This window comes from Elephantulus edwardii, unplaced genomic scaffold (assembly GCF_000299155.1).
Source record: "Elephantulus edwardii isolate Elephantulus edwardi_28Jun2011 unplaced genomic scaffold, EleEdw1.0 scaffold00233, whole genome shotgun sequence".
Classification (NCBI taxonomy): Eukaryota; Metazoa; Chordata; class Mammalia; order Macroscelidea; family Macroscelididae; genus Elephantulus; species Elephantulus edwardii.
In genome coordinates this window covers 2,347,306-2,365,220 of record NW_006399983.1, presented here as the reverse complement: position 1 = coordinate 2,365,220, position 17,915 = coordinate 2,347,306, and the positions used below count along the sequence as shown (strand labels likewise).

General features: G+C 39.1%; 1 protein-coding gene across 1 annotated transcript in view; it reads left to right on the top strand.

The window, feature by feature from the left end:
- Positions 1-17,915, top strand: part of LOC102845388 (protein SCO1 homolog, mitochondrial-like) — a 28,264-nt gene continuing 10,349 nt past the window's right edge. Inside the window, exons 1-4 of the mRNA XM_006898580.1 lie at positions 1-273; positions 2,742-2,832; positions 7,982-8,179; positions 8,856-8,948. Coding sequence (XP_006898642.1) covers positions 1-273; positions 2,742-2,832; positions 7,982-8,179; positions 8,856-8,948 — 655 coding nt within the window. The remainder of the gene's footprint in view (positions 274-2,741; positions 2,833-7,981; positions 8,180-8,855; positions 8,949-17,915) is intronic.

The following is a 17,915-nucleotide window of genomic DNA, read 5'->3' as shown; positions in this document are numbered from 1 at the left end:
ATGGCGACTGTTTTTCTCGGATTTGGCCGTATAATGCGGCCTCCGGGTGGCCTGCGCTGGCATCTCTTCCCTCACAGACTTGGGGTTTGGAGTTTGCCCGAGGGGACCTTGAGAGCTGCGCTGAGGCCGTTTTGCGGGCGGCGGGAAGAAGCGTGGCGGACCTCGGGGTTGTCGGCCTGTTGCCTGGGACGCCGGCCCTTCAGTACGGCTCTGCCCCCACCACCAGGGTCATCGAAGGACCACAGTAACCCAGGGCGCCCCTCGAAGCCCGGGGTGAGTGCCGACTTGGAGCCCTTTCACTACTCATGGCCACCGTGAGACGACCCTCACGACCTTCCTTTCTCCCTTGGGAATGACTTCTGGACCCGCCCTGAAATTGTCAGCTCTTACATGCTCATCCCTAGTTTTCTCAGGTTCACGCATAGCCCAGCCTGGGGAAGGATTTGAGACCCCGCACCTCCAATGTGGTTGGGGATCCGCGCTCGGGACTCCCTCACCTCTGGAGTCAGTTAAGTTTCAGGTTTTCTCTGCAATCTCAAACTTTAGAGTGACCGGAAGTGAAGAAGCCGAGCATTTTTAGAATTTGTCTCTTGAATCTCCTCGGGAGAGTCCACGAATACGATGAAATGGCAGCGAAATCTCTTTCTTTTGTCGGTCGGCTGGTGCCTTTTTCCGAAGGGTTCTTAACTTTTTGTCGTCTTCCGTTTAGGAACCTAACAGGATTAAAAGGGCCGCTCCCCTCTGGTGGTAGGAAGGGGAGTGAGAAGGTGAGGTTTCGGAGCTGGGTGAAAGTGGACCATTACACACCTCGCGCTGCCAAGTCTTGTTAAGAGCACATGCACGGAACGTGAAGCTGGCACCCCTTTGGGGTGCATTCATTCCCCTTTGGGTTTGTAGCTGCTGCAAACCTTGCCACCACCAGATGCTTTCGAGCGGACTTTAATTCGTCACACATCCACGTGTCTGTATTTGGAAAAGAACGGTGTTCCGTAGGTGTTTTTGTTTTTTTAGTTTTTTTGAATGGTTGGCTTTTCAGAAGTCTCTTATTGTTGAGGGAGCTCTGATGGCCTAGCACTGAGAAGCTGTGCTGCCAACCCCAGACACTTACTTTTAAATCCTCCAGCTGCTCCTCAGGAGGCTGGGCAGTCTCTCCTTTCCTCCAATTTACTGCCTGTGACAACCCCCTGGAGGACCAGTGGTGGGTCACTGCTAACTGGACTGTACACAACAATAATAGCGTTGTTGTTTGAGGACCTTTTTTCTGGAGGCACCTCTGGGTGGCCTTAACTTCGGGTAGTGGTTGAGTTCTTAACCAGTTTGTGCCACCCACGAATGTTTTCTTGTATTTGACCTAATGTTAGCACAAGCTTCTTATTCATGGGTTTCTCTAAGTAAAGAGTTTCTTGTTTTTGTTCAGGTGAAAATTTGCTCACAGTAGTAGTCTTTCATTCAGTCACTCACATATTTTTGTGTTATAACGTTAGTTACAGTTGATTGCAGTGTCTCATCTACCTGTTAACTACATATTGCCTTTCCCTTCATCCAGCTTATCTCTTTTGATTGATTTTTTTGCTCCTCTCAATTTTTCTTTCTTTTTTTAAATTTATTATTTTGTGTGTGTGTGTACCATCAAATTGGATCTGACAGGTACAGGAGGAGATTGTCCCTCCTTTTCCAGCAGAGCATATGGTGGCACCTCTGGGATTGCAGTTCAGTTTCTTGCCACTAGGCCACCAGGGCTCCCTGCTCCTCTCACTTTTTCAATCCATTTAGCTACCTAAGAAGATTCTTGGTTTAAACCTTTCCTTACCTTTTTATAATCATAATCTTACAGCCTAAGTGTCCTTTTTGGCTGGCTTATACCGCTCAGCTTTATTTCTTCTCGATTCGTCCATGTTGTGCGGTGTTCCAGAAGTTCTTGATTGGTTTTTTTAGTGATGCTTAATATTCCCTTGTGTGAATGTACCATAGTTTCCTTAGCCAATTGTCTGTTGATGGATTCTTGATTTGCCTCTAGCTCTTTGCTTCTGTAATTAATGCATCAGTAAACATGAATTTGTATATATCAGTTAGTGTCATTATCTTTGGAATAGATACCTAGCAGTAGGATTGCTGGATCAAATAGTATTTCTGGTCCCAACTTGATAAGGAAGCACCAGCTGCTTTTGATATTGGCTGTACAGTTTTGCATTCACACCAGAAGTTTCTGTGCATTCCAGTCTCACCACATCCTCCTCACCATTTATTATTTGCAGTCTTACTGAAATTTACTGTTGCTACTGAGGTGAAATTCATTGAGTTTTAAATCAGCACTTGAAGTCAGGAACACAAATAGTAACAATCAAAAAACTTTTTACTTAAGTGCCATTGATTACTTTTCACATAAAAAAAATTGATTTAGGAAATTTTTCCTGTGATTGACTGCCTTTTAAACTGATAAGAGAACAGATGTAATTGAATCCATTGAAATGTTCAGTATTTTCTCCTCCAAAAGTAACTTGGAACAGTCTGTACAGTTAAAAAGATCAGGGCCTATGTTTTATGTGTTCATTAAAACTAGTACACTTGTTGTTGTTAGCTACCATGGGCTTGACACCTCATAGCAACCCAATGAACCCATAGCAACAGATCTGAACCTTGCCCTGACTGCACCAGCCTCATAATAACTGATAAGCTTAAGCTTAGTGTGTGAATTGCAGCATCTTACCATATATTCTTATTTTTGCCATCTGTCCCAGTAGCCTGTTTCCTGGAAGTCTTTAGCATTCACATTTGCTATTGGAGGAGCTTTATTGGCTGGAATGAAGTACTTCAAGAAAGAAAAGATAGAAAGTAAGTAGATAGCATCTGATCACTTCTAAATAAATTCTTTCCTGGCTATCGACTATTCTTTTTTACATCCTTTATTTTGAATTTTTAAAAATAATTTTAGATTCACAGAAGAGCTACAAATATAGTATAGAAAATTTACATATATCCTTCACCTCCTTTCCCTTAATGTTAGCGCGAAGTGTGATATATTCATCAAAATTAAGAAATAAAATGGTGATAAAAGGATTTCTCACATCATTTAAGCATGTTGTCAGGAGGGGCTAGTCTTTGGAAAAGATACCATGCTGGGAAAAGTAGACAGTGAAAGAGAGGAAGACCCTTAATAACATAGTAACTTCAACAAAGGGCTTGAGCTTGACAGATGATGAGGATGATCCACAACAGGGCAAGGTTCTGATCTGTTGTTCATAGAGTCGCCATGAATTACAGTTGTCTCAGTGGCACCCGATAACCATCATATAGTATTATTAAATAAATTGAAAACTCCTTTTCTAGTAATGTTCTCTCTCTGCTCAAGGTTATCACTGTCAAGCAATTTTAAAAGACTTACTGTAGATAGATTTAAAAATAGGCATTACCAAGGCCTGTGGGTACTAAGATTCAATCCAGCCCTTAATGTGCATGTGACTGAGGGAAAAAGATGCAGAAGTGCAGGATAATACCAGATAAAGTTCTGCCAGCAGGGGGGAAGCTCAGGTACTTTGAAGGTCACCTATATGCAGACAAGCAGTATTTAAATTTGAAATGGCTTCCTTGGAGAATAGAGAACAGTGAGAAGATACTGCAACCTGGGTATGAACAGAAGAAAAGGCCGGAGATTGGGAGAACATAGTCAGGGGTGCTGGAACTTGCTCTGAATTCATACCTTGAAATGCTTGGAAATTGTTTTCAAAAGTTTTATATTTTGGTGACTTTTAAAAGATTTGATCTACTCGTTTCTAGTATATCTTTAAGCATGTTAAAATATCCTTTCAGTATAAAAGAGATCTTTTAATGCAATAAGAAAGCTCTGGTGATTCCTCTCTTGAGAGTTAGCCTGCTAACCCCAAGGCAATTCAAATGGTGGTTCAAATCCACCAGTTACTCTGCATGAGAAAAAGTTTCTCCTCCCATTAGTTCCCAGGCTCACAAAGATGCTGATGGGTCATTGGTGAGTTGGTTCTGACTCGACAACAGTGAGGTTTGTTTTGTTTTATTTTGAAATGTGTACTTTTGTTACTATCCTCTTTCCTTTGCTTCACTTTGATGCTTTTATAAAAAAAATTAAATAAAAATGTTATACTAGTTAGGAAGTTCATATACATTGTTTTTCACACCAGATCTTTCCCTTTTCCTTTACCCATCCCTCCCTTCACCCATCAAATTGTTCAACCCTATGATTAGCCACACCCCCTCCCCTCTCCCAAGAAGCGTGATCCAACTGAATGTGGATATCGAACAATATCATTGAGATCACATGCTAGCAAAATACTGCTGAAAATCATTCAAAAATGGCTGGAACAGTATTTAGATAGGGAATCGCCAGAAGTTTAAGCGGGATTTAGAAGAGGCTGTGTCACCAGGGATATCATTGCTGATAATCAGATGGATCCTAACTGAAAATAATGGATACCAGAAGAATGTCTGTTTGTGCTTTATTGACTATACAAAGGCATTTTACTGTGTGGATCATGATGAGTTGTGGCTGACGTTGAGAAGAATGGGAATCCCAGAGCACTTGATTGTGCTCATGAGGAACCTATACCTAGACCATGAGGCTTTCGTGCTAACAGCAGGGAAGTACTGCATGGTTTGGAATTGGGGAGGGAGTGCGTCAGAGATGTATTCTATCTCTATACTGTTCAATCTATGTTGTTGTTGAGTGCCTTTGAGTCAAGCACAACTCATAGCAACCCAATGAACAAAAGGCCTGAAGCTCCTCTGCAACTATCGACATTTATCAGAATTCATAGAGTGTCTGGAGGCAAATCGTTTAGGAAGTGGATGCCACTTCTGCATATGCTGAGCAGATGTATTTGAGAAGTTGGACTCTATGAAGAGGATTGTGGCATCAGGATTGGAGTGAGACTCATCAATAATCTGCATTATGCAAGTGACAGAACTTGCCGAAAGTGAGGAGGATTTGAAACACTTGTTGCAGAAAATCAAGGAATGCAGCTTTGAGTATGGATTGCGTCTCAATATCAAGAAAACAGATTCTTACCACTGGTTCAGTAGGCAGTGTCATGATGGATGGAGAGGAGATTCAAACTGTCAACAGCTTCATCTTGCTTTGATCCACAATTAACACCCTTGGTACAAGCAGTCAGGAAATAAGGAGATGCATTGCAATGGGAAAATCTGCAGTTTGGGACCCTTCCAATTAATTGAGAAGTATTGATGTCATTTGAGGACCAAGGTGCGTCTGATTCAGGCCATGGTCTTTATGATTACTAACTATGCATCCAAGAACTGAACAGTGAATAAGGATGACAGAAAAAGAGTTGATGACTTCGAGCTGTGGTGTTGGAAAGGAGCACTGAAATGGATGGCCAAGAAAACGAATAAATATGTCTTGGAGAGGGTGCAGCCAGAGTGCTCTTTGGAGGCAAGAATGATGAAGCTTCACCTCATGTACTTTGGACATATTCCTAGGAGGTGCTATTCCTTAGGGACATGATATCGGGAAGGGTGGAGAATCAGCAGAAGAGAAGAAGGTCCTCAACCAGGTGGATTGACAAGGTAACTGCTGCAATGGACTCGTGTGTCAGGAAGTATGAGGATGGTGCAGGACAAGACTAGGTTCATATCTTTTGATCATAGGGTCGCTATGAGTTGTACTCGATTCAGTGGCACCTAACAACAACTTCCCCTCTGTCCAATCCTTACCCCTCTGCTCCCACTCTCCTCCCCTTGGATCCTCATACATGTTTCTACAATAATGGTCTGACACAGTATTTGTCCTTACATGACTGAGTTAGTTCACTTAGCATAATGCTCCCCAGTCCCTCCAAAGCTATGTAGTGATTTACAAAATCATTGCTCCTGAGTGTTGCATAGTATTCCATCTTGTAGATGTACCATAATTTCTCAGTCCATTCCATTGTGGTTGGACTTTGGGCACATGGCCAGGAGAGACCAGTCCTTGGAGAAGGACAAGCTTGAAAGGTGAAGGGACAATGCACGAGCAGAAGACCTTGGATGAGATGGATTGACATAGTAACTGGAATAATGGGAGTAGGTGTTTCGGAGACAGTGAGATTGGCTCAGGACAGAGCAGAGTTCATAGTTAATTGTGCATAGAGTCGGCACATAACAACAACAATATTAATTTTAAAAGTTAGATATACTGTAGACTTGTCTGTGAAAACATGGCATTTCACTTCTGGAAAAATCTTTTTTCCTCACCTTTAATAAAAATGCTTCAGCCAACAACACCACTGAGTTGGAACCAACTCATAGTTGACCCTCTAGTGTGTTTTCAGAGTTAATAAATTTCACAGGAGGAGAGTGCCCATCTTTCTCACACAAAGTAGCTGGTGGAGAAACTGTACAAGACAAATTGTTTCAGGAAAGAAGCAGACAGTACTGTCCGGTTCCTCCCTCAGCTAAAGCAAACAACCTTGATATACACTGAAGGAAAGCCATGTTATGAGTACGAGGCCCCAGTGTCCTGCCTGCTACTGCCCTAACCATTACCCTATCACAGTTAGAGACTGAGTAGGTTCATATCAGAAGAGTGGGGCAAATGGAAGTGCACTGCATGGACTATGGACTGGAACTGACTAATGTGGCCCTGATGGCCAACCAGCTTACACATGGGTTCAAGTCTCAAAGGCATAAGGCTAGGGAGCCACCCCAGGAGTGACTAGCCAAAGCAAAGGCATCACTGGGCATCCCCTCAGAGCACTGGGGAGGTGTGCTACAGGAGATGGGGCTACAGATGGGAGTGTGTGCTATTGCTCAGTACCAGGACAACAGAACAGCTGAGCTGCAGTTGCTTTTCAGGCCAATTTTGTGGGCTGGCCCTTAGCTTGGACTTGTGTGCTGATTCCTCTTACTTGAGGTTGTGCACCTTTGCCAGAGACATCAGGAAAGTATTTGCATTACTACAATCAAATGTCACATGGTTTCCATTTGTTCCATGATGGAGGATGATAATTTTGATTTGTTAATTAAAGTGGAGGCTTTAGGCTTCTCTACTGAGAAGTTATTCTTGTGTCTTATTTATTTTGTGATGTATGTTATTTATATATGTAAATATTCTGTATTATTGATAGATGTGTATTTTGTGCCCATCAAACTTTCAGTTTGTTAGTTTCTTTTTATCTGTATGCACTCATGATTTTCTATTTAGTCAATGACTTATACTCTGTTGTGTACCGAAGAGTCAGAACCAACCCATAGCTGGCCCTCTAGCAGGTTTTCAGAGACACTTAATTGCATGGGAAGAGATTACCCACCCTTCTCCTGCAGAGCAGCTGGTGACCTGTTTGTTACTCAGTTAATTTTTATATTCAGATTGCTCCAGCTTGGCCAGTGGGAGCCCCCTCAAGCAGGTGCTGTTTCCTTTGAGTTCTTCCTTATAATTGGTATTAACATGTTAGTAGCTCCTCTTTTTATTTCCCTTGCTCCTACCCTTTAGCCATTTCTCAAAAAAGCTGTTTCTTTTTTATGGAGAATGATATTTAGAAGTCTCAATCTGGGCTTGTGACTTTTGGAGTGGTATCTCTTTCCCTAAGTCTTCATTTGTACAGAACTAGGCAATTAGACATTTACATCTCTATTTCTCGCTCGCTCGCGCGTGTGTTTTATAGTAGCACTCAACATCCAAATCACAAAATGGGCTGTTTCACAGAATGTATCTTTATACATACCTGTGTCTTAGAGAACATTGGTGGCCTAGTGGGTTAGGAGTTGTGCAAACCACTACCAGCTGCTGTATGGAAGAAAGCTGGATAGTCTCCTCTTCTGTGATCTAAAGCCTCTGAAAATATATTGAAGGATCAACTAGAAGTAGATTCCAGCTGGCAGGAATGAGAGTTTTGGTTTTTGGGGGTTTTGTTTATTTTTAAGAACCATATAGCAGCAGGCATTTGAGTATCAGATAATGTCAACTTTTGTGGTGGGTTTTTTTTTGTTGTTGTTGTTGTGTGTGTTCTTTTTTAAGGGCTGGAGAAAGAACGGAATCGATCCCTAGGAAAGCCTTTGCTTGGAGGACCATTTTCTCTCACAACTCATACTGGAGAGCCTAAAACTGACAAGGATTACCTGGGACAGTGGGTGCTGATTTATTTTGGCTTTACTCATTGTCCTGATGTCTGTCCAGACGAACTGGAAAAAATGATCCAAGTTGTGGATGAAATAGGTAAGAAAGCCATCACTATAAAAACTATGTTTCATTTTATCCTTAATGATGCTGCAGTTTTCACATTTTTTTTATTAGCATTGCAATTATTTGATAAACAGATACAATTGAAATAGCACCACAGCATTAGACTAAATTGCTGCTTTAATCCCAGCAAGGAACATTATTATTGTTTTAGTGGCAAATGTTAGATGCCTTACAAATACCAGTTGGTTAGGTTTTCCTTAGCATAAATTTTGTATCTTTTCCATCAGAGACACTATAATTGCCTTTTCTTTGGTGACTATCTGATGCTCCAGAAAACCTGTGCTTTTAATTAGAGGACAAGTGGTATGTGTGTGTGTGTGTGTGTGTGTGTGTGTGTGTATTTTCTATTTCCACCCAGATGATATATGGATATATTCTTCCTAAAATCCATCTCCTTCCTTCCCCACCTAAATGTTAGCTGTTCCTTTTATCATTTATGTCTTTGTCCTGGAATATGAGTTGTTTTTGTTGTTGCTAATTGCCGTCGAGTCGAGCACAAGTCGAGCATGACTCATAACAACCCTATGAACAAAAGGCCTGAAGCCCCTCTACAACTATCAACATTTATCAAAGTTCATAAAGTTTCCGGAGGCATGTTATTTAGGAAGTAGATGCTACTCACTGACTAATAAGAACTTTTTTTTTTTAGATAATATTCCCACACTGCCAAATATAACTCCACTTTTCATCACTATTGACCCAGAAAGGGATACCAAAGAAGCCATTGGAAATTATGTGAAAGGTATGTTTTATTAATGATGCTTTGCATTTATTTAGATCTTACAGTTTTTGAAAGACCAATTTTTTAATTCATTCATTGTTGTGTATTTTCTCCCTTTCCCCTCCCCTAGTCTAGATTGTTGTCATACATATAATGCCTAATTTTTATCTTTGTAAAATGCCTAATCATATGAAAGTTTCCCCCTCATCTATTCCAATATAGTGTTCCTTATCCATTTACTATTTTCCTATTCTCCCCAAAACCTCCCATGTCAGTACTATTTTATAACAGTGATGTTATGACATATTTGTCCTTTTTTGTCAACTCTTTTTTTTTTTTAAATTATTAATGAAAGTTTACAAAGACTTTGGATTTCCATTCATTCATTGTTGAACTTTTCTCCCTGCCAAACCTCCCTCCCCTATTTGAACTTTGTTTTGTGACTGAGATATTTCATTTAGCCTAATGTCCTCCAGGTTCATTCATGCTTTCACTTAGCCTAATCTTCCAGGTTCATTCATGCTCTGTAATGTTATATGAGTTAATTGTTTTTAAATGTGTAATATTCCATTATGGAAATGTACCTTAGTTTTCCTATCCATTTCATTGTTGCTTCCATGTCTTTGCTTTTGTGAATAACACAACAATAAACATGGGTCTGTATACATCTATTTGAATTGTGGGTCTGGTTTCTTTAGAGTGTATTCCCAGTAGTGGAATTTCTGAGTCAAATGGTATTTCTATTTCCATCTTTTTGAGAAAATGCTAGATCAACTTCTATAGTAGCTGTACATTTTACATTCCCACCAGCAGTGAATAAAAATTCCAATCTCTCCATAACCTCCCCAGCATTTGTTGTTTGCTGCCCTGTTGAACTTTGCTGTTATTACTGGGATGAAATGATATCTCATAGTTGTTTTGATTTGCATCTCTCTGCCAGCTGAAGAATTTTGAACATTTCTTAATGTTCATAATTGCCCTCTGAATGTCTTCTTTGGTGAAGTATATATTTATATCCCATTCCCATTTTGTAATTGGATGGTTTACCTTTTTCTTGTTGATGAAAGGCTAATTTAATTGTCCCTTATAATGCCTTGAGAGATGAGTAGAAAAATGTTATTATCAGCACCTAGTTTTATAGGTTAATAGATGAGCCTAAAAAAGTAAAGAATCAGGTTTCAAGAAAATAAAATAAAGAAAAACTTTAATTAAACAAACTCGTTTCTTAATTTCTGATACATTATTCTTTTTGCTTTGTTACAGAGAAAGGAATTTTATTTGACCTCAATAAAGTTATAGATCCTTGATTAGAAGTAAGACAATTTGCTTCTAATTCCATTTTTTTATCTCATTCTTTCTAAAATGAGAGCAAACTTGTGTATTTTGGGAATTATGCACATTGGGAGATTAAAGATAGATTATTACATGCAAACATTTTGATACCACAGTATTTGTATTTTATAAATGCAAAATATGACAGGATGACATTTGTTACTTCATTTGAAGAATTCTGATTTAAACATCTCAACCTACAGATTAAAACCTGTTAGAATAAAAAAAAATTAGAAAAAAATTTTATCTCCCTTCTCTTTTTAAATTGATATTTTAACAAAAGTTTACAAAAAATTTGCATTTCCATTCATTCAGTGTTGCACATTTTTTTCTTCCCTAACCATCCCCTCCCAGTTTGCTTTTCTTTTTAAAAACATTCTTTCATTGTTTCAGTTTCCTCCCTCTGCCCCTGCCCCCCCCAAGTCCACTGTTGTCATGCCAATAATACCTAACCATGTATTTCTTTTACCGTTGTTTCCGTCATCTATTTAAATGCAATGTTCATTATTTATCGCTCTTTTCTTAGTTTTCCCCCAACCTCATGTCAGTCTTGTTTTATAACAGTGGCATTATGCAGTATTTGTCCATTTGAGATTGAGATATTTAACTCAGCATAATGTCCTCCAGGGTTACCCATTTTGAATAGTATTTTATTAATTCCTTGTTTTTCAGTGCTGCATAGTATTTCACTATGTGGAAAAAATATTTTTATACATACACACCCCCACACACACACAGCTTCTCTATCCATTCATTTATTGATGGGCACTTGGGTTGCTTCCATCTCTTTGCTATTGTGAATAACACAGCAATAAATAAGAGTATGCATATATCTGTTTGGGTGGCAGTTCTGGTTTCTTTAGGGTGTATTCCCAGTAGTGGAATTGCTAGGTCAAATGGTATTTCTATTTCCAGTTTTTTGAGAAAGCACCATACTGCCTTCCAGAGTGGTTTTACCATTTTACATTCCTATCAACAGTGAATAAAGGTTCCAATTTCTCCACAACCTTGTTAGCTTTTGTTGTTTGCTGCTTTGTTGAACTTTGCAACTGTTACTGATGTGAGATGGTATCTAATAGTTATTTTTTATTTACATCTCTCTTAAAGCTAAGGATTTTATACATTTCTTCATGTGTTTGTTTGCCATCTTATGTCTTCTTTGGTGAAATGTTTGTTCATATCCTGTCCCCATTTTGCAAATTGGGTTTTTATCTTGTTGAGGTGCTGGAATATTCTTTAAATTCTAGATACTAGTCTCTTATCAGCCATGTCATTACCAAATACTTTTTTTCCCCATTCTGTGGCTTTCCTTTCTACCCTGTTGGAAAATTTTTTGGATGTACATAGGGATTTGATTCTTCCCATTCATCTATTTTATTCTCTCCTGGTTGTAGGTTTTTCAAGATGCTTGAGAGACTGTTCAGGTTGTGGGCTAGAGCTTCCAGAGTTCTTCTAAACTTTTCTTTGATGAAGTTTATTGTCTTTGGTTTTATTCCTTGGTCCTTGAACCACTTTGAGTTCGTTTAGAAGGCACTTTTAAAATATATATAGTAGATTTTTTTTTAAAATTTATGTACATTGTGTTTTGTACTGTGTTTCATGCAATCATTCATCTACATTTTGTCCACATTGGATCTTTCCTATTCCTTTACCACCCCTGTTCCTTCACCACCCCACCATACTCCGTCCAACTACTAAACCCTGCTGTCCTCATGATTTCCACTCATTCCCCTCTTCTCCTTCCCCTTTGGAATGTCTATACATATCTTATTAGTTGGTGGTGGTGGTGGTGTCATGTGCTGTCGAGTCAGAACCAAACCGTAGCTGACCTGACCCTGTGGCAGGTTTTCAGAGGCAGTTAATCGCACAGGAGGAGATTGCCCATCTTTCTCCTGTGGAGCAGCTGGTGGCCTCAGACTGCGTGCCTTTGCGATTGCAGTGCAGCTTCCTGAAACTTGGCCACCAGAGCTTCTTCAGTTTTTATAATAATGGTCTTAGGCGTTACTTGTCTTTGAGATTGAGATAGTTCACGTAGCATAATGCTCTCTAGTTTGCCCATGTTATATTTTACAAAATTACTCCTTAATGTTGCATAGTATTTTATTGTGTAATTATACGACAGTTTCTCAGTCCATTTGCTTGCTGATAAGCATTTGGCTTGTTTCCATTTTCTTTCTATTATGAATAATAACTTCTATGAACATAGGCGCAGGCGACTCGACGGCACATAACAACAACAACAACATGAACATAGGTGTCCATATCTCCACTTGAGTCTCAGTTCTAATTTCCTTAGGATATGTTCTTAGCAGTGGAATAGCTGGATCAAATGGGATTTCTAAGTTTAGCTTTTTGAGGAAACACCAAACTGCATTCCCACGTGGTTGTACCATTTTACAGTGCCACCAACAGTGCATGAAAGTTTCAGTCTCTTCACATCCTCTCCAACATTTATTGCTTACTGTCCTGTTAAACTTTGCTGTTGCTACTAGGATAAGATGTATCTCATTGTTGTGTTGATTTGATCTTTCTGGATTGTCAGGGATTTTGAGCATTTCTTCATGCATCTTTTGGCCCCCAAATATCTTCCTTTGTGAAGTCTTTTTATGGTTGGGAGTTTTTTTGGGTTTTTTTCCCCCATTTTGTTATTATCAGTCTTGTTCTTTTGGAGGTTTTCCAGTCTATAGGTTTCCATTTCAGCCTACTGAGAAAAGTTTTTCTGTGGATTCTGGTGTCTTTATCTGAGCAATGCAAGTGATCAGAATTAAAATCTTATCAAACATTTTAATATCTGGAATGTAGGTTCTTAAAAAACTTGAATTTTAATTTTGATGAAGTTAAGTCACAAGATACGAAGACTGATGCATTTATTTATTTATATTACATACTCTAATGCAAAATTAAAATTTGACGATTACATTGAGATTTTTTTTTTAAGAACTTGGTGTATGTTTTACTTTTTTTAGCAGCTTTGTTTTTTAGCTGTATTTTTTGCAAACTAGGCAATCTTTTGTGTTAGTTTCCTATGCATCTTATGCAAATTGTATGTGTGACTATTATTGAAATAATGCAATGTTTGGCATATGATAAAGGTACACTATTATAGGTTGTGTGATACAGATGGTTAAGTGACCAAATACTAGCAAGCGGAAAGTCTGGCATTGGATCCCACCCACAGCCATGTTGGGAGATAGGCTGGTGATCTGCTTCTGAAAGATCACAGCCTTGAAAATCTTGTGGAGCAGTTCCTCTCTACATACAGACGCTTGCCAAGATTCAGAACCAACAGGATGGCAGCTAACAGCAACAGATACATCTTTAAAGCATGCAGTACACTAAATAGTTATACATCTTTAAAATCATCACATAGTTAGGAGAATGAACATACCCAGCACCCTTAAAAGTTTCCTTCCACCCCTTGTTAATACATCCACCTGCTTCTTTTTGTCTCTAGTCAACCTCTGATCTACTTTTTGTCAATATAAGCTAATTTGCCCTCCGCTCATCTTCCACTCTGCTCAGAGCTGTGTACAGGTGGCCTTGCACTGGCCTTTTCCCATACTGAGGTGAAAAGAACGAGAATCTTAACATGAAGTTAAAGCATTAAACCCAGTAAATACATTCAACAGATATTCAGTATGTGTTGTATTTGACACCAATTTTCAGCTTCATAACCTCCCAGAAAGGTGTAATTGCAGTTCTAAAAAGCTTTGAGATCATAATTGGGACCTCGGATTAGGCATCCTAAAAACCTCAAAGATCTGTCATGGAATAAGCATTTGGGAAGAGTTTATAGAGCTGGCTCACTTTGGAATTTTAGGGAAGATGCTTTTCCTTCTTTCAATTTCCATTTCTTTGCACTAAAATTAACAGTAGCTCACATTCATTGAGCTCCTGTGTATGTGTAATCGCGACTGTTCTGAGTAATCTACAAAGTTACTGTTTTTTGTTAGGTGCCATCTAGGCGACTACAACTCATAGCGACCCATGAGCCTTGCCCTTTACTGGGTCATTCTCACCATCTCTGATATGCTTGATCCATTGTTATAGACACTGTCAATCCATCATGTTGGGAGTTTTCCTATCTTTCTGTGACCCTCCACCTTTCCCAGGATGATGCCCTTTTCCAAGGACTATCCTCTCTTGACAATATGCCCAAAGTATGGGAGACTAGATTTCACCATCTCATCCTTATAAGAAGCACCCTGATTGTGTTTCTTCAGAGGTAGGAACTATTATTATCCCATTTTGTAGGTGAAAAAACAAACTCCCATCTAGTAAGTGGCAGAAATAGACTTTCTTTCCCCCTTCAAAATGGTGTTTAATGTGTGTAGTTTTGGTGAAAGTTCTTAGAACAAATTAGATTTCCATTTGAATATTTCTACATAATTTGTTCAGGGGCACTGGGTGTCATCTTTTTTCTCTTTTTTTTTCCGTTTTGGTTCTGGGTTAGCAGTGAAACACTGTAAACAATGTTCCCAGAACTTCCTATGTTACTTCCATTCTGATTATTCTGTTTCCATTACTCTAGTTTCTCTGCCCCCTTGCCCTGCTATCTCTTTGCTTTAGAATATGTGCTGTTTAGGAACTCCTGTTACTGTGATAAAAGGATGAGCTGTGGATCCAAAAGGTCAGTGGTTTGAGCCTACCAGCTGCTCCATTAAAAAAAAAGGGTAGCAGTGTGTTTCCATAAAGATGTACAGACTTGGATACCTTCCCGGGTAGTTCTGCTCTGTAGGATGGCTGTAAGTCTGAACTGACTCCATGGCAGCGGGGTCCATGATCATTTGGTCTCACGGATATCATTTTAAAGGAGCACTGTACTAATAGGTGATATTTTTACCTTTTATAAACCAGTCTGTTATTTAGCCAAAGAATAGAAGGAATTTTAATTCTCTCCAACATACTTCTTCCTTTCTGTTGGAATCCAATTCTTATGACTTTAATTGGAATGATGGATGATGGTAGCCAGGTACCATCTGGTTCTCTTGGTCTCAGGGAAGATGAGCTCAGTTTCCATCCTGTTGCTTCTCTGAGTCTTTGTTTTCCTTCATTCTCTTTGGCTTTGACATGTAGACTGATAGCTGTATCTGAGGTGCCCTTTTTAAGGCCCAAGTGCTATATTTCCAACTATCATGTAGAACACCAACTATATAAACTATGTACTCTGTTTTGCTACTTGACGTAGGTGGACTACAAAGACTTATTATTTGAAGCTTTCAGATCCCATAAACCAGTCTGAACAGGTGTTCAGTAATCCATGTTTGTGTCCTGGTTGTGCTTTATTGTTTACCTCACTGCACTGTATTGATTTGACTCATAGCAACCCTCCTCTGGGTCTGCATAACTTCATATGGTTCTTTCTCCTGAGGAGCAACACTGACCTTTCAGTCAGAGCATAGGATGTCCTATACCACCACAGCTCCTTGCTTGATTGAATTATGTATGCTACCAAGCCAAAGGTGGGTGGGTGATTTTAATCTGCAGCCCTCAGGCCTCGTTTTAATTGATTTTGGTCAAACATTCTTCTAATTAGTATAGCACTGGTCTGTCCATTTGCTGTACAGTGGTAACTTGTGGTTGTTGTGATCCTAAACACTGTGACACTGATGTGTCAAATGCGATAATGGTTAACCATGGTGTTTAGTGGAGCTTCTCAATTCAAACAAGCTTGGAAGCAGGAGTAGCATCCACTTCAGAAATAACTTGCTTCCAGAAACCCTAGAACTTGGAGAAATGATGAAAGTTACACAAGTGTTCAGGTCTTTTGTTCATAGGGTCACTATGAGTTATTTATGACTTGACTGCACTTAACAAGCTAATTTACATTTTCTAAAAGTTTATATAAATGAAGTACATACTTTATTTAAGAGCTCATTTATTTTGAAGTTAATTTATGTTGTATCATACATGGCTATTTCCTTCTTTTTTATTGCTAAATAGTAGTTCTTTGATGGATATTATAATTCTTTCCAGTTTGAGGATAACAGATGAGAAGATTAATAACAGATTAGGCTAAGATCAGTCATGTAGAAGTGTTTGTGTACACTTACTCTTCATTTCCTTTGAGTAAATACCTAGGTCTATAATGACTATGTCAAATAACAGGTAGGTGTTCGTTTAACTCTTTAAAAAATTGACAAACTACTTTGCAAAGTGATTGTGCATTTTTACTTTCCCACCTGCAACATAATGAACATTATAGTTCCACATCCCCACCAATGTGTGATAGGGACATTTGTTATGTTCTTAACCACTCTAATACATGGGTGGTAATATCTCATTGTGGCTTTAGTTAGCATTTCCCTAAGTATCTAAGTCAGCTTAGTATCTCTTCATGTTCTTATTTGCTATCTCTCTGTCTTTTCTGAAATGTCCACATCTTTCGCTCATATTTTATGGAATTGTTTGACTTTTTTTTACTGAATCAGAAGAATCTTTTTCTGTTATGAATATAAGTCCTTTATTAGTATATGATTTTCAAATACTCTGTAACTTATCTTTTTAGAATGTAACAGAGCCTTTTGAAGAGAAGTTTATCTTTTCATTCACTTTGTTCTTTTATGGTATTTTCGTTTCCTATCTAAGAAATCTACCTATCTCAAAGTTTTAAAGGCTTTTATTTTTACTAAAACTGAGGAGGACCTGAAGCACTTGCTGCAGAGGGTCAAGGACTGCAGCCTCCAATATGGATTGAGGCTTAATGTCAAAAAGACAATGATTCTCACCACTGGACCAATTGACAGCATCAGGATGGATGGTGAAGAGATTGAGATTGTTCACAGCTTTAGTTTGCTTGGCTCCACAGTCAACACTTGGCACCAGTAACCAGGAAATTAAAAGATGTATTGCCATGTCTCCCTGGAGACTAAAGTGCGTCTGATACAGGCCATGGTCTTCGCAATCACTTGTCATGCATCAGAGAGTTGGACAGTGACTTAGGAGGATAGAAGGCGAATTGATGCCTTTGAGCTGTGCTGTGGTGCTGGAGAAGAGTATTGAGAATACCATGGACTGCTAGGAAAACAAACAGATTCATCCTGGAAAGGGTTAACTAGGCAGCTCCCTGGAGGCAAGGATTCTGAGGCTCCATCTAACATACTTTGGACATGTTGTAAGGAGGGACAGGTCCTTGGACAGGGACATCATGCTTGGTAGGTAGAGGGGCAGCGCAGGAGGGGAAGGCCCTCCATGAGGTGGATTGATTCAGTCACTGGGGTAATCGGGATGGGTGTATCGAAGACAGTGTGATTGGCACTGGACAGAACAGAGTTTAGGGCTGTTGTACATAGGGTCGCTATGAGTCGCAAGCAACTAGACGGCACATAACAACAGTTTTAGTTACATATATTTAAGTAGAAACTATGTCCACAATTTACAGGCTTGTCAGATACTTGAATGACAGCATAATTATTCTCTGAGCAATAAAAAGCAGGTTTCTGTGAACTCATTGAGTGATAAAATCTCCAGTCTGAACATACATATTGTAAATTATTTTTATCCTATATTAAGCAAATATTTCTAAATGAGTAGAAATCGAAGTTGGCATATTTAACTGAAATGAGGAAATCTTTTCAGGGACTTATATGTACGTAACTATTATTAGTTGCATTTGAGATGTTGTTAAAATGTCTAGGTTTGTTTACATTTAGAAAA